At 37.8% G+C, this 27,428-nt stretch overlaps 3 protein-coding genes across 3 annotated transcripts; all 3 read left to right on the forward strand.

The window, feature by feature from the left end:
* Window positions 1-1,430: 1,430 nt before the first annotated feature.
* LOC116292398 (uncharacterized) lies at window positions 1,431-5,029 on the forward strand. The gene is made up of 4 exons (XM_031699712.2): window positions 1,431-1,771; window positions 2,232-2,297; window positions 2,728-3,012; window positions 3,839-5,029. Exons 1-4 carry the CDS (start codon window positions 1,553-1,555, stop codon window positions 4,079-4,081), a joined length of 813 nt encoding a protein of 270 aa, XP_031555572.1. The 5' UTR covers window positions 1,431-1,552; the 3' UTR covers window positions 4,082-5,029.
* A 112-nt stretch (window positions 5,030-5,141) lies between these two features.
* On the forward strand, window positions 5,142-20,362 carry LOC148911794 (uncharacterized). The gene is made up of 6 exons (XM_089028757.1): window positions 5,142-5,608; window positions 16,674-16,739; window positions 17,336-17,647; window positions 17,861-18,075; window positions 19,699-19,816; window positions 20,147-20,362. The coding sequence occupies exons 1-6, from the start codon at window positions 5,390-5,392 to the stop codon at window positions 20,360-20,362; spliced, it is 1,146 nt and encodes a 381-aa protein (XP_088884883.1). The 5' UTR covers window positions 5,142-5,389.
* Window positions 20,363-21,143: 781 nt separating this feature from the next.
* On the forward strand, window positions 21,144-27,371 carry LOC116291622 (uncharacterized). Its single transcript, XM_031698805.2, has 4 exons — window positions 21,144-21,410; window positions 25,217-25,282; window positions 25,634-25,945; window positions 26,159-27,371. Exons 1-4 carry the CDS (start codon window positions 21,192-21,194, stop codon window positions 26,372-26,374), a joined length of 813 nt encoding a protein of 270 aa, XP_031554665.2. The 5' UTR covers window positions 21,144-21,191; the 3' UTR covers window positions 26,375-27,371.
* The last annotated feature ends 57 nt before the right edge of the window (window positions 27,372-27,428 follow it).

Raw genomic sequence — 27,428 nt, forward strand, 5'->3', positions numbered from 1 at the left:
TTGCGGTGAACGTAAATCTAAAACTTTCTATTACCATGGAGATGACTTCAAGGAAGCTCTATAAAGCTGCTATCGCTTTGCTGCCTCACGATCGTCACCTTTAGGTCAAACACAATTCTGGCATAAAACCAATACTATTCAATTTATCTCGAAGTTGGCCACGAAAAGAAGCACATGCCAGAAAAAGTCAGCAAGAAATTGAAGGATAGGTGTAGAGAACAGACGTAAATGAATTTGGAATCGAGAAAAAAGCTTGAAACTTTTATAATGTGGATCAGTTGATATGCATGTTGGTGAAAAAACTACTTCGTTATTTATGTTGTGGCGTACCGTAACCTAACAACACTAGACTAAATGGCTTATAAAGCACTAAATATGGAATAGCGTATGTAAAGAGACGTCCTTGTTTTGACCTAGTTTAATTTGATGATGATTAAAGCCGTGGAATGCACTTCACTCTGAAACGCTTGATTTCTGTTGTAAGGCACTAGGACAATTTTTCTTCAAGATCCTTTCGAAATTTCAACACTTTTCGTTCTTTGGTAATATAATTTATATAAATTCTTCTTTATATCATTGGTTATCTGAAGAAATCATTGTGTAAAGCTAGCTGTTATTAAGTCGTTCCCATTGTCCTCTCTGTGCTACTCCTATTCTATGTGTATTTCAGAACTTCGTAACACTTATTTAGCTCGTAATGCGGTGCTTCCCCTTAATTGTAGTACTTTATAAATACTGCAGTCAGTCAGATGCGATTTCAGTAGCTGGAGAAAACAGCATTGCGTTACTGACGTCACTAAGTTATAATATACTCTCCATCTTGACCTACACAACTGAATCTTGACCTACTATGACTCCTTCGTGTTTGACGAAAAAAGTGTCTTTATTTCAGGAACTGTACATGACTAAATAAGTGACATACTGATTCGTTTAGAAATGTATTCAACTCTTCATTTGATTTTCGCTAACTTTTTGAAATTACCATGTAAAACTGATTGGTTTGTTTGGACCGGTTTGGAATTCCCGACCTATTAGTTTCAGCTCGTCTGAATCAAATAAAACTGTTAAAAATACCTTTTTATCCTTGTTATGTACACTTAAAGTGTTTTTAATATCCAAACCATTAAAGTGGAATAAGACTCGGTTAGTAAAACGATTCAAAACTTAGTGAAAAGTCTTTCACTTACGGCAAATGTTATCAGCTTCATTACTGCGTACCGTCATTACAAATTCATGTATATATCTATAACGATAGTTTTGAGACTAGTTTTCCACAGGCAACCCAGTAAAAACTTTAGTTTTAATTGCTCGAGTTATCATCTATAAATAAAGCTAAGATTTGCGTTACTTAAACCAAGTATTATTAATTTCAATGTCAGTTTGTGATACGCACACGTAGCCCCGCCTATAGCTATAAAGGTCATACTCAAGGAAGTAAACGCAACAAGAATTGTTTTAGCGCTTTGGACTTCAAGGCGTCTTCGTGATTTCAACTGCGTTGCTTCTCGTTTCCTTGTTTTGCGGTCAACTCAAAAGTACTTTTCGATCCACAATGGCTTTGAGCGTCAGATCTTCGAGATGTGCAGCAATCTCGATGATCATTTTCGGTCTTTTGATCTTCGTTCCGGCAGGATTTTTCATAGCTTTTTCCATCATTTATAAAAATCAAACTCTCCACTATCGCTGGTTGAAGGGAAAAGCTCCCTCTACTCTTGACCTATCATTGATGTTTTGGTGGAATCTTGGTTATACTTCTTTGTTGGCACTGATAGTAAGTACTCGCAACAATCAACTTATTAACAGCGAAAAAGTGAAGTCATTTAGTCAGTTCATTTAGAGTGTAAAAACAAATCATCTTGCCCCATCCCCTGCACTAGAACAACAAGAGCTTCGGGCTAGAAATAGGAGCTGACAGTTTATAATTAGCGAACTTCAAGCCATGTTGTTTAGTACGAGAACTTGAATTTCCAAAGTACAAAACTGCCTGACTGTTTTATTTGTTGCTGGCTATACGAGACTCTAACTTGCTTCATTGCTTCGATCACATTATTAAAAGGAATGGCATGATACTTTATATACCAACTGATTGGAAAGTACATTTACTTTTACAACTAGAGCATGCTCCTTTTACCATACCAGTCAATTAATCTGTTGTTTTCATAATCATAATTGAGTCATATTATCCTCAATCACTTCAATTCAGTTGATGAATTGTATGTCTTTACATCCAGACCATGATCACTGGGTGCATTGGTTGTTGTGCAAGTGGTCACCGTGCCCACCGCGACATGTGTCAAGTAAGTTATTATAATTCATTGAACGTTGTCTATCTGCACATTTGTATTATTGCTCATTGCAATTGAATGTGCTATTCCCTTTCTACGAATCAGCACACTTATGACTTTTCCAGATCCTCGCATACATGGCATACTTTCAGTCCTTCACGAGTTTTCTCTTCCTGTCCTGTCCTGTCCTGTCCTGTCCTGTCCTGTCCTTACTCGAGCGCGGAGTCTCCCCCCTGCCTCACAAACCTCAATTATCAGGGCCGTAGCCACAATTTTCTGATTGGTCCGATTTTGGAGGGTTTTCGGTTTTTCTTACATTTTCAAGATATTTTTCTTATATTTTTTCCCTGAAAGTTGGTCCGGTTGAAACCGGACCAACTGTACCGGTGGCTACGGCCCTGATTATGCAGCTGGGTATCTTTTTTTCCCCGTCTTATAACAGATCGTCACACTGTTCATATTTTCACTGATGGTTGCTGGACTATCGGCCTACGCGATCTACGACTTCAGCACCATAATATCCACTTTGAGGTTATTGATAAAGATAAACGGTGACACGTGCAAAAATAATGGTTCTTGCAATGTAGTATTTGTTGCCATAGGAAGCTCACTTTTGGGCTTAGCCATACTGGTTTTTCTTTTGTCTTCGTGGGCCATAATATGCTGCCTTGCTTCATTCTGCTGCCATACAGAAGTTGAACCAGAGCCCTTGCCAGCACGACAACAAGTAAGTTGAATATTCCCAGGTCAAAATGTAAATCAAATCAAGCTTAACGTTGTCATCCGAGCCACGGGGAAGATCTAATCAAGGGCACTAGGACACCGAATGTGGTTGGATTTCTATAGGTTTTTTTTCCTTTCGATTATTTGAATTAAATTAACGTTATGCTTGTTTACTTATCTTGTGTCCGTGTTCCTTCGTTCGCTGTTGTAATGCAGACGTTTTCATTCCAAAGGTCAAACGGTTTGAATAGCCTATGAGCGTTACTTCTTTAACGGCCATTCCGTACTTGATTCTGTTTGTACTATACCAACAACAACGCGACCGCGTGATGCTCCTTACGTCAGTAATATTCAACCGTCCAGAGTTAATATGGTTAATAAAGAGATAATATGGTCATATAGAGGGCTCTATATGGAACTTAAGGTGAATTTGATTCTGCATTACAACAGCGAACGAAGGAACACGGACACAAGTTAAGTAAACAAGCATAACGTTAATTTAATTCAAATAATCGAAAGGAAAAAAACCCTATAGAAATCCAACCACATTCGGTGTCCAAGTGCCCTTTATCTAACTATCTGCTGGTAATTTTTAATATTTTACGCCAAAGGAACAGAGGTCAATTTTGCATGAGTGCGTGAGGTCGATTCTTTATGCATTTGAATTCCATTGAGAGTTTTTACTTTCGTCCCTCACAACCTAACTAATGTACTAAATTTCAGTTGGATTTCACTTACCCAGTTAATAAAAATGTCGATATATAATCAGCAAATTATTAATTAACTAATTGTTATTGTATAATAGAAAGGTATTTTTTTCTGTTTTATAGATGATGGGTGGTCAGCAGGGGGTCATGATGCAGGGTACAGCAATGGTACCCATGATGAGAGCCGATACCATGCACTTTATGGCACAACCTAACCCTGTCATGGTGCAAGCTGTTCCTGTAATGCCGTCAAGCCAGCAAGTACACGTGGCGCCTGTCAATCAGGAATTCCAACAGCAAAGTCAAGCCACGCCCATGCAAATGGTTGCTATTCCAGTTGTGCGCAATGATGAAACAATTGCTTGAAGTCAGCACGTTGTTCAGGCCACGTTCTTGAATTTGTTGCGTGTAACCCATGTTAGACTAGGCGTGAATGTAGGACGCTGAAGAAAGGACAAAGGTCCTTAAAGCGTCTTAGAATCAACGACTTAGTGTGAACCCCAGTCATTGTTTTTTAGGGAAAGAAACACTAAAAAAATGGGGAAGAGGTCATGGACATCTTCCACTCTCCAATAGCCGCTGTCCCTACAGAAAACCACATTATAATGATATAAATACTTTTTTTAATGCGTCTTAGACTTAATGGCTTAGTGTGAAGCACATGTAACATGTTTTGTGATCTCCGCTTTATCGTTTGTATAGCGTTTATAGATAGAGCGTTCTAAATAATGTCTGAAGAGGTTGTCCAGCCTCATATTAAGTTTCATCCGCCGGTGAATGTCAACTTTTCGATATATCTTGAGTTGGATGACATTGGTAAGTTTATAAGCCATTTCAAACTTCTGCTCTTCCTTACCTAAAAAGCTATGTCTTTGCATTACTTTTAAAAGTTGAAATTCAGTGGCAAGATCTAATGTTAGGTGGAAGATCATTCCATAGTTCAGGGGCTGCCTAAGAAAAGCTTCTTTTGCCATAGGATTCAGTGAGATTATAAGATTGTCTTGTTAAGATATTTAAAGATGATGATCTTAAGCCGTGAGCCAGAGGGAACAGAGGGTGCAATCAAGTCACACAGATATATGGACGCGGCTAGTTTGTGTAAGGCCTTCATCAGGTTCTTTCATATCCCCAATTTAGGAGTTTAGGAATTTTTCCCCCAGGTTAGGAAGGGCTGGGAGACATGGCCTACGGTTTTAAGTCCTTTGTCTGAGAAAATGCTTCGCGTTACCATACAACGCTTCAGCATTCGAGGTCTGGTAGTAAAGTTTCCGGTTATTTTAAGTCAGTAAATAAAAATAATCCTAAGAAGTGAAAGTCTTTCTTCTTAGCTGATAAACTTAATTTAACTAGTAAAAAAAAAACTTCACATTTTATCCATACCGTGAAATGAATTATTTTAATAAAGGCGACAAAAAATTCCAATTTAAGTTTGTAGGCACGTTCAAAATAACTTTTCTTCTGATCAAATATTTCTGATATGCCATAAAGCCGGCAAATAATTAGTCGTAAATAATCACTTGAAATCAAAAATGTATCCTATCAATACGACAGCCATGCGGAAGTAAATTCCAATGAGGATTCAATCCGGGGTGGGTATCTTTGCGTTGTCAGTGGTGATCATATTTCCTTTGTAGGGCATTGGATATCACTGTGTGGACTAAGTACGTTCGAGCCATGGCTTTGAGTGTTAGATCAGCGAGATGTACATCAAAATCAATCATCTTTTTCGGATTCTTTTTCACATCCCTGGCTTCAACTTTCACAGGCATTCAGTTGTCTCGGCTTGTCCATAAATTAAATGTTAAAAAGAAAAGCACCGGAGAGAATTTCCTTTCCCCCGAATTCTTTTGGAAGTACTGGATTTACGGCTATCCAATTCTCATTGGTTTATGGGTGAGTAGTAAATGATCAAAGCCTAAAAGTAATTTAATGGAAATACCATACTGAAGTTTCTGCGATCATTGTATTAGGTATATGCATTGTATTTTTTGTTAAATCAACATTGGCGACCACTTTAAAATCTGCTTTAGTCTCTAGACACAGACTTGTCTCGACTGTGTAAATAGGAAGGCATTAAGAGCGCGTCTCCCTAAAAATCAAACAAAATCGAAAATTTGTGGCAAGGCTCAAAAATTCAAAATCGCTCAAACTTTCACCATTTGTTGCCCATGGTTAGGTGAGAAATGCTGTGGGCTTGGTTTGTAAAAATACTTTTTATTTTGCGAGAAATCCGTGAAAAACTGAAATTAGATGTGGACGTAAAAAAATCACCTTCAAAATCGTCCATATTCAACGGCCTCGTGTGACTCGGAAAAGAAACTTACAAACCTCTATTTTATACCATTGAAACACTCGACTCTTCGTGAATGTATTTCGTGAATTTCAGTTAAATTGGGATAATCTTTGCTTTGGAAAGAAGTTGTTAGAAAACGCTACCAAATTCATAACGAAATATGGAGGTACACTACAAAAATTTTTTGTTCCACTGCCTTTTGCTCAAAATTCAAGAAATTTTAGAAATAAAACCCAGAAGGGTACTAGATTTTAAATATTTAAGCAATAGAAAACTTTTTCCGTGTTTACATAGCCTGATAGCAACACGAGGGGAGGTTGGGAGAATTCGAGACGGTTATACAAACCCGAGACGTAGTCGAGGGTTTGCATAACTGTCGAGAATTCTCCCAACCCCCCGAGTGTTGCTATCAGGCTATGTAAACACAGAGAAAAAAGTTTTCTATTGCTTTTATAAAATAAATACTAACGGAAAACATTACCACTTGCAAGAAAATAAATCTTTATTTGAATTTGATTCTCATATCAAAATACAAATTCTCCATACATCACGAACTTCGATCGTTAGCCAATAAAATTTTGTGTAATAAACGCCAAGGAGGCAAATGTGAAGCGAGAAAGAATCGCTAGCTATATATTTTAAACATTTATCATTCTAAAACTTTAAAACAAATACAAAGAAATGTCCAAAGATTGAATAGAAATCTTAATAAAAGATTTCAGAATTGATTATCTTTACGAAAGTGATCAAAAGTGGATAACAAGTGTCACTGTGAATGGAATTCTCGGTTGAAAGAAACGTGGTTTTGCTCAATTTGACAGCGAGAAAACATGGCAGCGAAGTTGATTGTTTCGTCTTGCCTCGAGAAGATATTTTGTGGAGCTGAAGAGCTATCGCTGGAAAACGTTTGAAGCTGCTGACTGTTTCCTTGAAATACTTGTATTCTTTATCGGGCGGTGCATTTAAATCATGAGAAAGCACGTCGCTGAACAACCGAAGCTTTCCTGACGAAGGACGTGTGGGGCCGTGTTGTAGCTCCTGAGGGAATTCTCTTTGCGGTGACCAACGAGAGATTGTCATGATATTACGATCAGAAAGACCTGCATGAGACCATAGGGTTATGCCTGTGGCCCTGACACAAGTCAAAATTTGGAACTTCGTCTTCAAAATACATTTTTGGGGGCGTTTTTTTCCTCGAAAGAAACTGTAAATTTTTAATTTTTGAACTTGTACCGGGAAAACACGAAAGTTGTGACGTCACAACTGTGTTTACATACCCTCATGCAAACATGGCTATCAACCAATCACAGCGTGCGTACTATTTAATTTATTTATAAAAATATTTCTGGGCAAATGCAAGCGCGCTCTGTAATCCAGTGCTGAGTTTGGCGTATTTTTAGGAATCGGTCATGAGTTCTAATATTGCGTGACAGGCCGTGACAGTACTGTCATTACTATTTACACTGTTATTTGCCGTGGTATTATTTAATTCCTTTTGAAGATCATGTAGAAACTTCCATTTGAGTTATATATCACCCAATGAATGAAAGACCTGCAAAATATATGGTAGAAAGTTACAGGTTATATCCAAAGTTTGAAACTAAATACTGGTATGCAAATTTAGCTGAGAAATTCCGTGAGACACTACTGGGAATTAAGCAGTTTAATATACTTTCCCCACTTGCTATGAAAGTTATGAAATGAAGATAATCGACGCAGGAATAAATAATCTGTATTATTATAATAATTTCTATTTTCCCCAATGATGTCGAGTCTAGGAATCTGAAGCCCGATAATTTATGCTTTTAAATAAAAAAAACTGTTCTGTACAACACCAATTTGCTTTTTTTTCTTGAATTCATAGTAAAACATAGAACACTATATTGCGCATTTAATTTTTTCCTCTAGTATATATAATACAAAATACAGAACCGGCCAAGGAGGGGTGGGGGGAGGTTGGGAGGGTTGCGAAATAATCCATATGTTTTGCGATACCAATATACACAGAATTCCATGGATGAACGGTCAAATACCTCAAATTATCTAGAAGTGAGTTCTTGAAAATATCAAAAATTGTTCTTGGTGTTGCCTTCATACCATTTACAGTGTCAGTACCAGTTTCATAGTGACTCGATTATTAAGAAGAAAAACGGCTGAGTAGAAATACGGAAAAAAAAAACTGGAGGGTTAGCCTCATTTTTATACAGAATGATCATGTGTTCAAGTGAGAGTCCCGTGGGCTGTCAAAGCGTTCTTGTTTATTGAAGTTGCTTTGCCTTTAGTATTTGTGAATATTTAGACACAGAAAAAGGAGCCTTCAATCAAGGAACACAACTTGATATTTTACGATTTCGAAGGGTCTATCATCTAGCTATTGGTTGCAATCACAACCCTTGACCAAATTGGTAAGCATGTCTACGTAAGGCTTCTTTCTCCTGACAACAATGTCTGATGTGTCAAGGCCAAGGGCTTGACAAATGTCCTGCAACTTGGCTATCGAAAGCGATTTGATCTTGGAGCTCATTACCATTTCACAAATATTACTGGAATCATGCATAATTGGGTGTGAGTGTTGAACACTGATGTCGGCCAGAACCTGGTTTTGGAGTTCATGGTGTAACTCATTTTCCAAGTCGGCATCCTCTTCATCGTCACTTTCTAATTCATCCGGCACAGTACTACGCTTCGCAGCCATGCGGGAAAAATAACTACGGAGCTGTTGCGTAGACAAAAACTCGTCACTATCAAATAAGCTCATTCCGTTAATGTCTTTTGCAGTTCTCATTTCTCTAGACACATCAGATGGGTCAACTTTCTTCCCAGTGGTCTCTCCTATCAGAAACTTAGCATTAAGGTACTCTTTTTGCTTGTCAGAGAATCTCTTACGCTTACGTGTAGATTTCAGCGCCCAACCCATTTTAAGAGCAGATGATGGCGATGAAGGTGAGCTGGTACCTTGCTGATGAATAACGGGAACTTGACTTGTACCACTTTCTAGCTTGGTTGCGTACTCTTTGATAGCCTTGTCATAAAGGGTCTCCTGTTCTAAACAGCGTTTGTGCTTTCCGCATTCCATGTGCGTCTGAAGGGATGAATACCTCACATACGATTTTATGCATCCTTCTTCAGGACAAGTAAACAAACCAGGTTCTTGGCATGCGTCATTGGGCTCAGTGGATTCTGATAATCTGCTGTCAGAATTGTTAGCTGTGCCACTCTTTGGCTGTTTGCAATTTGCTTTCCTGGATTTAACGGGTACAAATTTCGCATTGCCGCACATCCTACACTCGACTGTTGGTAGTTCCCCTTCATCAGGTACGTCGAATTTCTTCCAAGGCAATTCGTTCCCAGGGCCAATGTTATACGCTCTCCAAACCTTGAGTCCTGTCTTGCTAAACTGAATGTTGTTGATGTAACTGATTTTTTCCAACTTGTTGACTTTCTTCAATCGGTTTGTAGGTTGACTACACACTGTTGTACTTACCCCCTGCACGCCGCCAGACGAGTCCATGGCCTCTTTCATTTGAAAAGATGTTTCAAGGTCGTGTCCAGCATTTAAATACCGCGCCATGTGTGACTTAATCGTGGCCGCCTTACGGTCACACGAGCCCTTTCCACCCTGTGGATCCGAAAAGTCAATTCGTGATATTTCTACATCATTGTATTTAGCGACTTGAGGGACGGTAATAAGGGTCTGCGCACTGTGGTAGCAGGCAGCATTGTCCTGCCTCAGATGAACTTTTGTTAGTTCTGGCATTATTTCTTTGAGCTGTCTGAATACATCGTTCAGAACGGACAGTACTGCGCAGCTATCTTGGGAAATAGACTTCTCGAATACATGCGCAAATGTCATCATCTGCATAACTCCATCCTTCTTTCTAATAGCTACGGCTAGGTGCCACGAAATACCTCGTTTGGCGAACCAATCCGACTGACTTTCGCGAAATTTACGAGGAATGTATTTCATCGCCCAGTCAGAGACTAATAACACTGAAGAATGATCCAGGTCTCTGAGTATGTCCAGTCTACATTCATCCTGATTGATAGGGCGAAGAAGATGAGATTTCCAGGCATGTATATCCTGCTTTGCCTGTGAGAACAGGAAGGACATTTCTTGCCTTTCATCTTCCAAGCAATCGACAACTTTCAAATTCTCTTCAATCTCTGTAATGACCGACTCCAGAAGAGAACAACGATCGCAACTTGCGTTGTGGGTATGGTCACACGTGCCTTTGTAATGCTTATCATTGGGATGACTTAAAGCGTACACACGACAGTGGTCTGGAACCGTGGAACTTTTGGACACGTGAACCTTAAATTAGATAAAATAACCTTAATTTCTTATATAGAATCTTTGGAACCCTTGGAAAAGTTGGCAAGAAGATGAACCCCAAAGGAGAAAAAAACGACTGCATGAACAAATGTCAGAGAATAGTGAAATTGCGCCAGGAGACGAGATAATTCTCATACTATTCAATTAGAAACACAATAAAATACATAGTTTATTAGTCTTGAAAACATTAATAAAATATTGCTTGTTCTTATTCTGTCAAACCCCACCCAAAGTATCTTCAGATAACTAGGCTATTAGAAAAGTTTGTATTCTAATATATTTCTTGACATACCTTGTAATCACCCTTCAGGTATCTCTTGGCTTCCTTTAGTTGCTCTTTCTTTGCCTTTGCCCAAGACAAACCCAGTCCGTTGCTATCTCCAAGGCAATCGACAACTTGCTCTAGGTCTTCAAACGCTCTGGCACCCTGCGCTCCAAAATAATCTAAACCTTGGAGAGATTTCCTTATTGAAGCAGAACACACATCCAATATTCTGTAGAGGGTACTACGTCGCATGGGCTTGAAGCCTTCTTCGCTACAAAACAATTCGTACTGCTGAATAATTTGTGCCGGGATGACAGTCCTGATGACATTGGGAACAACTATTTCTTCACTGGACGATAGCTTTAACTTCCTTTCACCGAATGGGAGGTCCTGTACAATATGTGCACTTGTGATAAAGTCAATGAAGTGGCTTAGCTGTCCCGTAGATACATACATTCTAGTACGAGCAGTGTCAGGTAATGCAGCACCACGCCCATGAAGAAGTCGATGATGTCTAGCAATGTTAAATCTATAGCGCGTCAGGTCTGGAATCCACCGCTTAAGTGTCTTAAAGGTGACTTTGTCAGCTATAATCGAAAGTATTTGACGACGCGTACCCCAGTGTTTAGCGTTCTTATAGCATTCATTCAAGGCATCTACTAAAACAGAATCTACATCGTCTTCTTGATTTAATGGGATTTCTTGAGCTACGTTCCTTGAACTGCTCATAGCATCCCAAAGGCTTTCCACGTCTCTTGGTGCTATCTCCTCAAGAACGGCTTGAACTGCTTGCCGTGCTTTCCGTGTATAATATCGTCTTGTTCGTCCTTTAGTAGACTGCCACGAGGTCTTAAGCTGATTCCGTACAGGACTTATATCTCTACTGGACAAAAACGCATTTAACTTAGTTCGGCAGCTGTTACTGGATGGTTCGGTTTCCTTGTCAGATTCTTCTGAACTTTCTAAAGGCTTATAGAGACTGATGGGTGTGTCTGCTGGCAAAGACAATAAAGTAGGTGTGGAAAGCTTCACCTCCTCATTCTCTCCCTTAACGATACAAAGACAGTAGAAAACTGCAGTGAGCTATTTTCTTTCGTGAAATTGCGAACATAAGCTAGCATGATTGTACAGTCAATCTAAGGAAAGCTGCAACAAAAAAGGTTAAATATTGAATACTGTATACATACCGAATACACCCTTCTCATAATGGCTGACAAGTGCACGAAAACGAGGTCACCCAGTCATTATTTCACGATAAAAGATATAAAATTACATGAAATGACTTTAAAGAAGAAAAGTATAAAAAATGACATTTGTTTTGATCTTAATTAGCGCTAACAGCCTTTATTTTGAATGATCAGCTTTGCTCAACTTTGCAAGATGACTGGGTGACCTCGTTTACGTGCGTTCATCAGCCATTATGAGAAGGGTGTATAGCGCATTGCAAGTGCAAATGGTATTTGGGATCTCGTTAATTTGAAATAAAAAGTAAATATACAGGTATTTGCTATTCGTATGCAGCTATGTTTCATATTTCATATTGGATGCACAAACTAAAAATAAATGAACAATTATTATTGGTCATACTTTAGACAATGTTACTGTGACCCATAATGCATTTGGTCTTGGAACACATACAGTGCTAGTATTCAGTATTCAACGTTTTTGAACTAGCTCTATTTAGCAGCACGCCATCTGCCTCCCTCCCATCAAACACTTCGGCTTAAGGGTATTTTCAATGGTATGACAGGTATGACAATGGTATGACAATGGTATGACAATGGTAAAACAGTTACATTTCAGTCAGATGACTGAATTACTCGTCCTGAAGCCTATTAAAGTTAGGGGTGTATTAATAAACTTGAAGGTTTGTCACCCTAATCACTTTTATTTTCTCGCCACACTTTGTGTGCATCACAACAAGATAATACAAACGATCCAATAAAGAGATGGCATACGACGAAAATCCATTATATAGAGCATTAGTGAAAATCCCCGTCCCCAGACGCCCGGGGACAGGGCAGGAATTAAAGCGGCGAGACTGTGGATTTACGCACATTTAACAGCGCGAATACGGGTGTTAGGGGGAATCTGAGGCGTACTTCAACAGTTTTAGCTATTCAATAGGAGCAACTTTAACTACATTTTAGCGGCAAGTTTTTCTCCGGGTATTCGGTACAGGGCGCCGGAATTTTAACACAAATGCATGGTAGGTTCCCCATGCTCTTTGTCTCAGACGTCAGTGCATGCATAAATACATATTACGCCTTGATTTTTTAGTTCTTACATGTCATGTTTGACGTTATAGTCTTCGACGGACACGAGTTTTTGTTCCCCAAAATCAAAAACTTGTAGATTTAACAACACATTACAGCTGCAACGTTATATATTTTTAATAAACTTATCTCTCTCTATCTTTCTAAATGTTTAAAGATGCTATACTTACCAATTTAAGAGAACCGATCTCATTCGAAAGGGCTTGTATGCTGCGGGGTGTGTCGCAGTCCCCCTGATCATATAAACAACCACTTTGGGTTTCTTTGCACACATTGAAACTTTCTCTACAATGCCTACAAATACCTTTGGATATGAAATAGTTACAGAAATCAGTGATATGCACATTTCCACGTAAAAAGAACAAAAGCGTAGAGCAAGATAAAAGGTGGCTGAAACTTTTACAACTTTGTCAGATGTAGCGCAAGAACCATATTGTCAATAATTAACTGTATGCTTATTATCATAAATTACTGATGTCGTTCTCTGCATTCCAAAATGCAAGCGTTGTGACTTGTTTTCAAACTAAGTTTACCTGAACCAACTTGAACAAGCACACCTGTCCTCTGCAAAATCTGTTCAGATATCGACAAAGAAATCCCGCGATCTCCTTTTCTTTTCTCGTGTTTCGATATTTCTTGTGGGACGGAACACTTGTTGGAATTACGTCGCCAACCTAAACCAAGCTCTGATCTGTGATGCGGGCAGATGGTACCTGTTTCTCACCAACGTTGAAAATACCAGATCGTGCTAAAATCAGTTCAGTTTCTGTATCTACTCCAGTAAAAGTCCACAGAGATTTATGAGTACTGATGTCCTTACAGTAGGCGCGAAGAGGAATAATCTCGATGTTCTTTTTGACATCCCTTCTCTCAAATGAACAAGCAGTACCGGTTCTACTTTGAAAATGACAAGATACTTCCATTTCAGTTTAAAAGATATGAAAATTACTAGCTTCCACCTAGAATACTTGAAATGAATAACCGCAGCACAATCACGAACATACACTTGTTGATTTCAATCTTTGATGAACACAAACAAAGGATGCCGCTAAAGTTTAGGGAAAATAAAAATGATTATAATAATACAGATTATGTATTCCTGCGTCGATTGTCTTCATTTCATAACTTTCATAGCAAGTGGGGAAAGTATATTAAACTGCTTAATTCCCAGTAGTGTCTCACGGAATTTCTCAGCTAAATTTGCATACCAGTATTTAGTTTCAAACTTTGGATATAACCTGTAACTTTCTACCATATATTTTGCAGGTCTTTCATTCATTGGGTGATATATAACTCAAATGGAAGTTTCTACATGATCTTCAAAAGAAATTAAATAATACCACGGCAAATAACAGTGTAAATAGTAATGACAGTACTGTCACGGCCTGTCACGCAATATTAGAACTCATGACCGATTCCTAAAAATACGCCAAACTCAGCACTGGATTACAGAGCGCGCTTGCATTTGCCCAGAAATATTTTTATATATTTAAAATCTAGTACCCTTCTGGGTTTTATTTCTAAAATTTCTTGAATTTTGAGCAAAAGGCAGTGGAACAAAAATTTTTTGTAGTGTACCTCCATATTTCGTTATGAATTTGGTAGCGTTTTCTAACAACTTCTTTCCAAAGCAAAGATTATCCCAATTTAACTGAAATTCACGAAATACATTCACGAAGAGTCGAGTGTTTCAATGGTATAAAATAGAGGTTTGTAAGTTTCTTTTCCGAGTCACACGAGGCCGTTGAATATGGACGATTTTGAAGGTGATTTTTTTACGTCCACATCTAATTTCAGTTTTTCACGGATTTCTCGCAAAATAAAAAGTATTTTTACAAACCAAGCCCACAGCATTTCTCACCTAACCATGGGTTATAAATGGTGAAAGTTTGAGCGATTTTGATTTTTTGAGCTTTGCCACCTAATGTTTGATTTTTAGGGAGACTCACTCTTTTAAGAGACTTGTAATGTGTTTAAAAACACCCAACACTAAATGTTAGTTAGTAACCTGGGAGTAACCTACGTTTATAATTATCCGAATTATACATAAACCACAACAATTTATAAATTACTTCTTGTTTTGCATATTTGTATGTAATTAATTAAGCAAAAGAGCTGGCAAAGAAACTTAGTTTTCTCTAAACTATTTTGTTTCGTTGGTACATTTTTAGACAAACTCATGGTGACCCCTTAGATCCTTAAAAAAATCGATGATACATTTTACATTTGAAGCAAACATCAGTTTGAATTTTAGAAATGTATATTTATTCTTAATGGAATAGAACTAAACACTGTAAACTCTTTTAAAAAGAAACGTCTTTAACCTTGCTTTAAATTGAATTGCTTGACATGTAAGAACAAGCTCGAATTTCAAAGGGGAGCTTCAGTTCCACATAATGATCTGGTAGCGGCCACAGAAGCGCTCGCAGGCCTTAGGTTTTCATGTAAATACGTACGATCTTTTCGACAAATCAAACTGAACTAGTTGTTGGTGGTGAATGACACCCTGAGCATAAGTCATCTTAAGATTCCAGTGAGAAAGCAACTTAACACTGAAGTCTTATATAACGTAACTGTCAGCTAAAATATTTTGTCTTCGTGTCTGATAAATTTAAGGCAGAATTCTGACAAAAGAAAGTTTTGATAGCATCCTCATGCCGAATTTGTAAACCCATTGCACTTCTTCAATCTAGGGATGGAAGATGCAAAAGAATCTAGTCCCTTCTCAAGGTTGACGGACATCTTTTTTGATTAATGATAATGATTTTCATTCTTTTAAACCTCGGGATAGGATTCAGAAAGAATTGGATACAGAGGGTCTATTCCTTGGTATAAGTTTATATCGGAAAATTATAATTACTTTATACACAAGTTTGCCGAGGAATATCACAGAGACTTGTAATGTTTTTGCAATCACATATCTACGCATAATGAATACCGCGTTGGGTAACGTGCAGAAGCTTTACTTCAAATAAACCAGACAAATACTGAAATACGCACTTTGTGAGATAAAAGTTTTGGCAACCTGCCTGAATTAAGATACTGTTTGATGCAAAATACTTTTAGGAAACGCGCACTTAGTTACTGGTACTAAATTTTCTGCAGCTATATATGGTACAAAGTAACGTACAGGACCATGGCTCGAATCAAACCTGACAAATAAATGAACTTTAATTTTTTTGTATGTTTCCTAGTAAGAAAATTTTGTTTTGGTAACATGCCTCACTTAAGATGTCGATCAATCTGAAATACTTCAGTGACCCCAAAACCCTACTCAAATCATCTAGATTACCTGACAGTGTCTAATTTTCCTTTGTTTTGTTGACCTTAACAAAGGGATGTCACAACTGAAAAATCATTCAATGCATTTGATTCTCCAGGAGCCCAGAAAGGTTTAGGTGGACTTCAAGAATTAACACGGTTCAATGATCATATATTAAGCAGTGGCCTCGAAAACTTTGTGGTTCTCCGTAAATTCAACATGGAAACACTCTGACTCTAAAATTTGGCACACATTTGAGAAGTTCTCAGATAGCGTAAAATCGTGTCAATAAAGATGTTTCCATGGATTTCATAGACACGTGCTCTTGAATTAAAACTTCATAAATTTTTCTCGATAATGGCACTGAAACGTTTTGATTGAGGTCCAAAAAAACCTAATTTGAGAAATATTGCAAAAGCAATGCATGGGCCTGGTATGTTGGACTATGTGTTCTTCAAGTTACATTTTTTGTTGAGTATGTATTATCAGGTGAAATGATTACTGAAGCACTTCCATGTTTCAACCTTAGAGTCAGCTAACTGGAGCATTTGGAGCAAGAACAAGTAAACCAAAATATTCACGAAATATGCTCCAGGTAAGACAAGAAGGACTAATGATGTAGAGTAAATTAAAATCCATAAAAATTGATTGATGACTATCAGATACCAACAGTGGAGGGGTGAAAATCAGTAGAAAATATTTTAGGTAACGTGGACCGAATTCACCATGACTAGGAGTCCCTTTTTGTTGTTACAAGAAACTATGCAAGGGAGCAAGGAAGCAAGGAAGCAAGGAACCAAGGAACCAAGGAAGTATTACCGGAAGCCGGAAGAAAACAAAAGGAAGTTTAGACAGGATGGAGGAAAAAAGGCAAGAAGGGAGAGAAGGAAGAAAGAATTCTACAGTGCGTTCCTTTAGCCCTATACTGTGCATCTCAGACATGTATATTCTTCATAATAATTTGTCTTATCAACCATAGATTAAATAAATATGTTCCGAGCTATCAACCATAGATTTAATAAATATGTTCCGAGCTTTCGGCCTACTCGGCCATCCTCAGGGAAATGAAAAACGTTACAATTGACAAAGAAAAAAAAACAAAGCAACAACAACAAAACCTCAAAACAACCAACAAGGAACTATTCGATTTAATTAACCAAGAATGTATATTCTTGTTTTCTGCTCTTTCAGATAACGACATATTTTATCTGCTCTCTTATCCTGCTTGGATCTGAATCATACGCAATATATGATCTCATATTCGCTTACTTACAGCCGACACTCGAAATTCGCAAAAGTGGTTTATGTTCCAAGCTTAAGCCTAGAATCTGGTGGAACAATTGCCATATCCTTTTGGCAATATATATTTCTATGATCATCGTGGCAGCATTCATTATACTCCTGTCACTCTGGTGTGTTATGTGTTGCTGTGGTTCCTTCTGTTGCCTTAACCAAGTGGGACAAGAGCCAGATTCAGATTCTAGTTCGCATGAGGAGCAACAGGTACTGAGTAGATATTTATCATACCCTGAAACAACCTATGGGCAAATCAAAGTCAGCATGTCGCTGTGTGTATTGATTACAGACTCATTTACTCAGGTGTTGCCTCATTTCAGCATGAAATATTCTAAAATACAAGCAGAAAAGTTAAGAATGCACAAATTAAACAATACAAAATTTGTTTTTAAGTAGTTTTCCCTAACACTTCCCCCCTAGGTTATTCGCCAGCCGACCGCTGCTCAGGGCGTAATGATGCAGCAAGGTGCAGCTGTAATGGTACCTATGATGTACAACAGTAGCCTGCCAGGCGTGCCAATGCAAGGCGACATGCAAGCCATGCAGTGTAACGCCATACCCATGATGCAGATGGCACCCGGAAGTTGTTCGCCAATTACTGGAGTTCCTGTGTTTGTGAATACTACGGGACAGCAGTAGGGAGACTAGGGATTAGCCCAAAGCATGTGAATCTCTGATACGATAGTGTTTTCCATGCAATCACATTGCGCAAGTCTATAAAAAGAGGCTAAGTTTATAACAGTATTAACCAATCACATGAACATTTGCCACTACTGCTTTTCAGCCAATAATAGTCCATGAGTAAGAAGTGGAGCAGGGAACGTTTACGCCATTAGTATTTACGACAACAGGGGGCATGGGCGAAGAGTGCAAGAGATATCACAGTAGGTTGGCTGAGTTAATAGCAGCAAAGAAAGGAGAGAACTATGACAACACAATCTCCTGAATACGCTCCAGAGTGTCTTTCGCTTTATTGAGATCCGCCTTACTCTGTCTCAGGGGTTCTAGAACAGTCAGACGTTCAAGATCAAATGTACAAGAAACTGACTTTGAACTCGATAATTGCCGAGCTAGATTTTGAGTTTTAGGATTAGGACATTTTAATATCATTATTATCGTGATGTTTTTTCTCCCTGATTAGTTCTTAACAAATTATGATCTTGTAAATATTTATTTCTTATTGTCAATAAAGATTCTTTTTGTAGTCCACGAGTGAGTCCGAGTGGTTTACAACGTTGGCCAATCAGATTCTTTTCGCAGTGCTTTTACAAGACGTTGAAGTATTGATTGGTTCACAACTTACATCGTTCATTAGCATAATTGAGAATAATAAAAAAAAATTTGTAAATTAAAAGCTATCGATAGATATATGGGCGCTAGGTTGTGTAAGGCCTTCGACAGGTTCTTTTCTTATATTCCCAATTTTACTGTAGGTTTGGGAGACAGGGCCTACGGTTTTAAATCATTGTCTGAGAAAGTGCTTCGGGCTACCATCCAATCACAACGCTTCAGCATTCGAGGTCTGGAAGTACGGTCTCCGGTTATTTTAAGTCAGTAAATAAAAATAATTCTAAGAATTGAAAGTCTTTCTTCATATCTAAGAAACTTAAATTAAATAGGAAAAAAACCTTCACATCTGATCGATGCCCGGGGGGGGGGGGGGGTGAGGATTTTTGCATGCTTTCAACTAACTTTGACTGATCCTCCCCAAACGTTATATCACTTCTCAGTGATCCCCCCTCATAAGGTCTGGTAATTTTGGTGATCCCCCCTCTTATCAGATAGGTCGACTTTCGACTTAAAAAACCGAGAACAAAGTAGATTGAAGGCAGTAAACAACAAATTTGACAAATTTGACAAGAAACGAAAGCAGTCAATTCTTTCATTTGGTAGCACTGGCCAGTTGAAAATTTTGAAAAATGAATCATCCCTGATACCGGACGAGGAGCCAAGGCAAAAGTATATTCTGCCAAATCCACACACAAACATATTGAAGTTTTTCAACAGCATTGTCCCACAGATTTACAAGTCTGCATTCCGACACAAGCAGGCTGGATTCAAGACATACCTCCTTCAGCAACAACAAATGCGTTGTGCTCTTAATAATCAAATCGAGGAGCTTTCAAAAAAAGTTAACAACAGTTAAGGAATGAGAAATAGGGAGTTTGCCAAAATATCAATAAGTTTCTCAAAAGTATAGAGAATTGTTCAAGCAGCGACGTGGAGAAGTGTGAGTCTTGTTTAAATGATGTTAACAGTGCCTTAACGAAAGCATCTGAAATACTGGCGTCTATCGAAAGCAAACGCAAGGAAGTCTTCTCAGATAACCACACACTAAAACTATACGCAGAGGATGAGCTGGCCTATTTAGAAGAGGTGAAAAAAAAAAGTTGCTACGTTAAATGAAGAGCTGCAGTCCAGCTCTATGAAGCTCACGACCACTCACATCAACTTGTCAAGAGGTTTCCTATGCACACGAATAAAGCTTCTTCTTCTTTAAAAAAAAAAAGGAGAATAGAAAAAAGATCAGGAAAAACAAGGAAAAACGACTCAAGCAAAGAGCTCGTTCTCTGTTGGGGAATTTAACTTCCATCGAAGTCGCATCCCAGATTTTTGACTCTATTAAAGAGAATAAATCCTTCACTGTTGTTGAAAAAATAAACGGAGACTTCACCAGAAATCTTGTAAAACGTCCGCTACACCTAGACCCACTGGTGTGGCGTGCTAGAAAGAAGTGTTTTCACCAAGGTATTAACGGAACGTCTGCAGCAGGTAGCGGAGATATTGAGAGCAAAGAATGGTGAAGCATCAACCAGTTCCAACGTCCAGGGTGAAGTAAATGACACAAATGATGAAATTGAAGTAGATAGTAGTGGAGAAACAGACGAGGCTGAAGGGGATGGCGCGGAGCTTGATCTTTAATCAGCTTATGACATCATATAAACTTTATCGCCATTATAAACAAAGAAAGTTTTCAATTGGTATAGTACTTTTTAATTTGCAAATAGTTTCATATGAACAACAATCTTTTTCACTAGTTAACTTTAGTTATTTCGTGAATATTCAATATGATAAACGCGAAGTTAATTACTTGTATTATAAATCATATTTCTACCTAACATCTACAGGTATCAAAGTAAATGCATTTTTAATTTTTAACTTTGATGAGTCAAGCTTATATATGACAAATGATCCCCCCCTGGAAGGTCTTTAAGTGTAACTAGTCCCCCCCTCTTTGCTTTCTGAAATCGAGTGATCCCCCCTAAAATCCTCACACCCCCAGGTGATAAATAATGACGGGTCCCTAAAGCCGGCAAATAATTATTAGTCCTAAATAACCACTTAATATCAAAAATGTATACTGTCAATGCGGACACAAGTGAAAATCGTCTGCCTATGCTCTGAATCCGTATGCAAATTAGTCAAAACATTAAGTAAATTTGACTTTCAAAAATGCCTGATAATTGGATTTCACAAAATGCCAAAACTTAGTGTCCATGCTTTAAAATTAAGGCTAATTCTTTCATATTGTGTTTTTTAATACAGTATCTTGGTCTGACAAAAGTATACTAATGAATTTTTTTTGTATACTTGGAGAAAACAAACATCTATTTTCTCACAATTCTTAGAAAAAGTGATGAAATGTACGCATGAGCAAGCGTTTTTCTCTATTGTCAATACATGAGGAAGTAAATGCAAATGAGGATTCAATCCGGGGTGGTATCTTTGTGTTGCCATCCTTTGTCAAGCCATGGCTTTGAGTGTTAAATCAGCGAGATGTACATCAAAATCAATCATCTTTTTCGGATCCTTTTTCACATCCCTGGCTTCAACTTTCGCAGGCATTCAGTTGTCTCGGCTTGTCCATAAAATAAATGATAAAAAGAAAAGCACCGGAGAGAATTTCCTTTCCCCCGAATTCTTTTGGAAGTACTGGATTTACGGCTATCCAATTCTCATTGGTTTATGGGTGAGTAGTAAATGATCATGGAAATGCCACAATGAAGCTTCTAGATCATAAGCATTGTATTTTTTGTTAAAACAACATCGACGAACACTTCAAAATCTGCTTAGTCTCCTAGATACAGACTTGTCTCGATTGTGTAAATAGGAAGGCATTTTAAGAGCGGGGGTCGCTGTAAAAATCGACCAAAGGTGTGTAAAATAAAATTAAAAAAACGAAATTCTTCTTACTTAGCCCAAATGTAGGCCCAGATGAACTATTTATGAGAAAAATATTAAAAACTTCATCAGATTTTTATTTTAGGAGAACGGCGCGATTTTCTATGGTTCCGGCTGCGGACTACATTTCAAGGCCTTTTCACCGCACCAATACAGAATTCACACATGTTTCCTAATTTTATATCAGAAAGGATTTTGTCAACTTTTGAAATGAGATCAAACAAAGGGTAATATTGATTACTTACCAAGACTGTCTTTGCAGCTCTTACGTGTAAATTCAAAAAAGAGTTCTCCAATAGAATAATGTGTATCTATAAAGCACTGAATCTTTCTAAAAAAGGCTTGGCCTAGACATTGACCTTTCTTTGATTCTGGTGCTTTGATGTAATGATGATATATTGTATATTGTTTCTGTTAAGTATTTTGACGATGAAAGTGACATTTTATCAGATAGTAGTGAAGAAAAGATGTCTGAATCTGACCCAGTAAGAAGTAGGAAATGACGCTGTAAAACATATCTATTATTAGGAAAGTCAGCGAAGCGTGCAGCATAGTGCAGTTTTCGTATGACTGTGAAAAGTTCAGTGCCGTGCCGTGACCGTGATGTTTTCTAGAATTTTAATTGGCTGATTTTTTTCTCGCGCAATGAAATTGGTCTGAAAGTGCCGTGACTTTGGCGTGACCGTGTCCGCGCCGTGTTTATGCCGTGTTCTGGGTATTTGAAATGATGGAGTGTGAATTTTCGAGCAATATGATTGGCCAGCGTATCCCTAGCCGTGTCAAGAACGTGTTCGTGCCGTGAGCTTTTCACGACAACTGCTCTATTCGCGTGTCATATTATTAGCATATTATATATAACTCATCGAACTCATTATCATAAGATAACCCGTTATGTGAAAACGTTCTACACCTTTTGCTGTTCATTAACAGAAAATGTACATTCATTTGTGCCAATAGTTGTATCAATAACGTGTAATGTACTTTCATCAACACCACAAGTAACATCATTAGCGCGGACCAACTTTCAATAACGATATTTGAATATACGTGTACATTCATAGGCATCAATGGACAATCAATAGCGCGTTTGTACATTCATATGCGCAGAATGTATTTTCTTTTGCGCGAAATTCAACTTCAATAACACCAAATGACAAACAATTGCATTTATGGACAATCATTTACCCAAAAGTGAAAATTCATTAGTGCTATTAGCATAATCACTGACAATCTATAATGCGTTTGGACAATCATGAGGGTCAATGTTATATTCTATAGCGTGGTTCGACAAACATTTGCATGATTCGAATGAACAATAAGAGAAATAAAACAATCATTAGCGATTTTTTATCTATTTTAGCCTTTAATTTCTTCGCCATTTATACATCGTGGCAAATACGTTTGCATATAACTGAACCACTGACCACATTTAGCGATAGTGATAGTTGCCACATTTCTCTGGAGCCCTTCCATTAGCAACTGCGTTCTATAGTGACCTAGAGCAATCCCTTGTCATCTTGCCTCAGCCCGATCGTTCGTATGTTGTTGGATCTCTGGACGGCTGATGTCGGCTTTGATTGCTGCTTTAAGTGAGCTAATTGCTATTCTCCTACGCAGCCGCTATTATGGAGGCAGTTACCTGAGTTTTTTTTATATGTTTTAAAGTGATAAACAAAAATCGCTAATGATTGTTTTATTTCTCTTATTGTTCATTCGAATCATGCAAATGTTTGTCGAACCACGCTATAGAATATAACATTGACCCTCATGATTGTCCAAACGCATTATAGATTGTCAATGATTATGCTAATAGCACTAATGAATTTTCACTTTTGGGTAAATGATTGTCCATAAATGCTACTGTTTGTCATTTGGTGTTATTGAAGTTGAATTTCGCGCAAAAGAAAATACATTCTGCGCATATGAATGTACAAACGCGCTATTGATTGTCCATTGATGCCTATGAATGTACACGCATATTCAAATATCGTTATTGAAAGTTGATCCGCGCTAATGATGTTACTTGTGGTGTTGATGAAAGTACATTACACGTTATTGATACAACTATTGGCACAAATGAATGTACATTTTCTCTTAATGAACAGCAAAAGGTGTAATATGCACTGACTCGCGGTGAAATACAGGCAGAATAATAGCTCGCACAAAAGTGAAATCTTAATGGAAAATCTATGACTAGTGATACTTTTTGTCATTCAAAATATTATATTAAAGAAGGCATTCAAAAAAATGTAACCCTCCCTTTATGAACCAAGTTTAATGTGACCATCCCCAAACATGAATTCAAAAAAATATGACCCTCCCCTCAATTCTAGTGGCCCTCCCCCGATAAATAATGATAATGCCCTAAGCTATTTCGTTTCGTTGGTAGGTTTGCGACAAATTTATGGTGACCTATTAAAAATATTTGATGCATTTTACATTTGAAGCAAACATCGGTTTGAATTTTAGAAATACGTAAGATCTTTTCGACAAATCAAACTGATCCAGTTGTTGGTGGTGAATGACACCCTGAGCAGAGAAGCCATCTTAAGAGTCCAGTGAGAAAGCAACTTAACAACTCTTTATATACCGGCGCATACTGTTAGCTAAAATATTTTGTCTTCGTGTGTGTTAAATTCAAGGCAGAATACATTTTATCAACGTAGTATCAGAAGTTTAAGACTTGCATTTGCAGGATTTCACACGAGTTAATTAATTCATACTGAATTGCTCTAAGAAAGCTAAGCACTGTTAAATAATAATAATAATAATAATTTTCATTCTTTTCAACCTCGGGATAAGTTTTTCTTGGTATAAGTTTATACATATTTATGTATCGGAAAATGCAAAATACTTTTAGGAAATGCGCACTTCACTTGTATAAAAGTTTCTGCAGCTAAATATCGTAGAATGTAACGTACAGGACCATGGCACGAATCAAACCTGACAAATAAATGAACTTTAATTTTTTTGTATGTTTCTTAGTGAGAAAATTTTGTTTTGGTAACATGCCTCACTTAAGATGTCGATCAATCTAAAATACTTTAGTGACCCCAAAACCCTACTCGAATCATCTAGATTACCTGACAGTGTCTAATTTTCCTTTGTTTTGTTGACCTTAACAAAGGGATGTCACAACTGAAAAATCATTCAATGCATTTGATTCTCCAGGAGCCCAGAAAGGTTTAGGTGGACTTCAAGAATTAATACGATCCAATGATCATATACTAAGCAGTGGCCTCGAAGACTTTGTGGTTCTCCGTAAATTCAACATGGAAACACTCTGACTCTTAAATTTGGCACACTAGCTCTCAGATAGCGTAAAATCGTATAGATTTGCAATCGCGAAAAAAAAAAGGTTTCAGTTGGCGTCAATAAAGACGATTCCATTGACAAGTGCCCATGCCATTAAATTAAAACTTTATGTTTGTCGATAATGGCACTGAAACACTTTGATTGACGTCCAAAAAACTTAATTTGAGAAATATTGCAAACGTAATGCATGGGTATGGTATGTTGGACTGTGTTATTTTTTGTTGAGAATGTATTATCAGGTGAGATGATTACTGAAGTACTTCCATGTTTCAACATTAGAGTCAGCTAACTGGAGTAATTGGAGCAAGAACAAGTAAGCCAAAATATTCACGAAATATGCTCCAGGTAAGACAAGAAGGACTAATGATGTACAGTAAATAAAAGTCCATAAAAATTGATTTATGACTATCAGATACCAACAGGGGAGGGGTGAAAATCAGTAGAAAATATTTTAGGTAACTTGGGCCGAATTCGACTAGACTAGGAGTCCCTTTTTGCTGTTACAAGAAACTATACCAGCTTTACAGGCAGGGAAGGAAGCGAGGAAGCGAGGAAGCGAGGAAGTATTACCGGAAGTCGGAAGAAAACAAAAGGAAGTTCAGACAGGATGGAGGAAAAAAGGCTAGAAGGGAGAGAAGGAAGAAAGAATTCTACAGGATCTCAGACATAGTATATTCTTGTTTTCTGCTCTTTCAGATAACGACATATTTTATCTGCTCTCTTATCCTGCTTGGATCTGAATCATACGCAATATATGATCTCACATTCGCTTACTTACAGCCGACACTCGAAATTCGCAAAAGTGGTTTATGTTCCAAAGTTGAGCCTAGAATCTGGTGGAACAATTGCCATATCCTTTTGGCAATATATATTTCTATGATCATCGTGGCATCATTCATTATACTCCTGTCACTCTGGTGTGTTATGTGTTGCTGTGGTTCCTTCTGTTGCCTTAACCAAGTGGGAGAAGAGCCAGATTCAGATTCTGGATCGCACGAGGAGCAACAGGTACTGAGTAGATATTCATCACACCCTGAAACAACCTATGGGCAAATCAAAGTCAGCTTGTTGCTGTATGTATTGATTACAGACTCATTTACTCAGGTGTTGCCTCATTTCAGCATGAAATATTCTAAAATACAAGCAGAAAAGTAAAGACTGCACAAATTAAGCAATACAAAATTTGTTTTTATGTAGTTTTCCCTAACACTTTCCCCCTAGGTTATTCACCAGCCGACCGCTGCTCAGGGTGTTATGACGCAGCAAGGTGCAGCTGTAATGGTACCCATGATGTACAGTAGCCTGCCAGGCGTGCCAATGCAAGGCGACATGCAAGCCATGCAGGGTAACGCCATACCCATGATGCAGATGGCACCCGGAAGTTATTTGCCTATTACTGGAGTTCCTGTGTTTGTGAATACTGCGGGACAGCAGTAGGGAGACTAGGGATTAGCCAAAAGCATGTGAATCTCTGATACGATAGTGTTTTCCATGCAATCACATTGCGCACGTCTATAAAAAGAGCCTAAGTTTATAACAGTATTAACCAATCACATGAACATTTGCCCCTAGTGCTTTTAGCCAATAACAGTCCATGTTAGATCTGAATAGCCGATAACGAGTTTTGGTGTAATTTTCTTTGTCCTAGATTTGTTTATATAAGTGCTCTATAGCTTTTGTTTCACTCGTTTCAGTCTAAGTATTTTCGTCATTGTTAGCCTAGTCCCTTGGGAGTTTTTGTATGCTTTATATACGCCCTCTATGCTAATACTTAGTTATTTGGTGCTCGCAGTTCGTCCCTTCATACACAAATGCAAGTCATTCGTTTCCCTTATTTCTAATCGTTTTTGCAGTCTTATGTTTCGTAGTTTTTCCTATTTATTATATCATATTAACTAAGTTATTTATCTATTTGTAGTCTTTACCTTACGCTATGCGTACGAGCTTAGAATAAAACAATCAAGTATTCTTCGTTTGCAATAGACGTCATAGCCGCCATGTTGGAAGAATTTGACAAAAGATTTTTCAATGAATTCTTTTGTTATATCTTCCAACATGGCGGACATCCCTTTTGTTATTGTGCTCTCTTGGGATTGATTGCAAACCAAGAATGGGACATGTAGTACCAACAGTCCACGAGTGAATCCGAATTGTTTACAACGTTGGCCAATCAGATTTATTGAAGATCTAGACTCGAAGCATGTTTCTTTTCGAGTGCTTTTAAAAGACGTCGAAGTATCAATTGGTTCACAACTTACATCGTTCATTAGCATAATTGAGAATAATAAGAAAATATTGTAAATAGTTAGTTATCGACTTCTGAAATAGGGTATAGCTTAAAGAACATTGAGACAGTACCCCTCTAATGAATAATCACATATGTAAATCCTCTGGTGACGAGAATAAAGCTGAGGAAATTCTTCAGGTCCTTTAATCGGCTTTCAGTTAATAGATTAAAGTGGTTACTCCACAAACGCAATCATTTAAAAAA

The sequence above is a fragment of the Actinia tenebrosa genome, unplaced genomic scaffold, assembly GCF_029948245.1.
Source record: "Actinia tenebrosa isolate PJP-AT-01 unplaced genomic scaffold, QUT_ActTen_1.0 PGA_scaffold13__45_contigs__length_12533684, whole genome shotgun sequence".
NCBI classification, from domain to species: domain Eukaryota; kingdom Metazoa; phylum Cnidaria; class Anthozoa; order Actiniaria; family Actiniidae; genus Actinia; species Actinia tenebrosa.

What these genes read in the sequence shown, in the direction of transcription:
- LOC116292398 (XM_031699712.2), top strand. Translation starts at nt 1,553, where the DNA reads ATGGCTTTGAGCGTCAGATCTTCGAGATGTGCAGCAATCTCGATGATC. An exon ending in CTTCTTTGTTGGCACTGATA is followed by an intron (nt 1,772 to 2,231) that starts GTAAGTACTCGC and finishes CTTTACATCCAG; the next exon opens with ACCATGATCACTGGGTGCAT. An exon ending in CCTTGCCAGCACGACAACAA is followed by an intron (nt 3,013 to 3,838) that starts GTAAGTTGAATA and finishes TCTGTTTTATAG; the next exon opens with ATGATGGGTGGTCAGCAGGG.
- LOC148911794 (XM_089028757.1), top strand. Translation starts at nt 5,390, where the DNA reads ATGGCTTTGAGTGTTAGATCAGCGAGATGTACATCAAAATCAATCATC. An exon ending in CAATTCTCATTGGTTTATGG is followed by an intron (nt 5,609 to 16,673) that starts GTGAGTAGTAAA and finishes TTTCAACCTTAG; the next exon opens with AGTCAGCTAACTGGAGCATT. An exon ending in AGCTGGCCTATTTAGAAGAG is followed by an intron (nt 19,817 to 20,146) that starts GTGAAAAAAAAA and finishes CGCTACACCTAG; the next exon opens with ACCCACTGGTGTGGCGTGCT.
- LOC116291622 (XM_031698805.2), top strand. Translation starts at nt 21,192, where the DNA reads ATGGCTTTGAGTGTTAAATCAGCGAGATGTACATCAAAATCAATCATC. An exon ending in CAATTCTCATTGGTTTATGG is followed by an intron (nt 21,411 to 25,216) that starts GTGAGTAGTAAA and finishes TTTCAACATTAG; the next exon opens with AGTCAGCTAACTGGAGTAAT. An exon ending in ATTCACGAAATATGCTCCAG is followed by an intron (nt 25,283 to 25,633) that starts GTAAGACAAGAA and finishes CTGCTCTTTCAG; the next exon opens with ATAACGACATATTTTATCTG.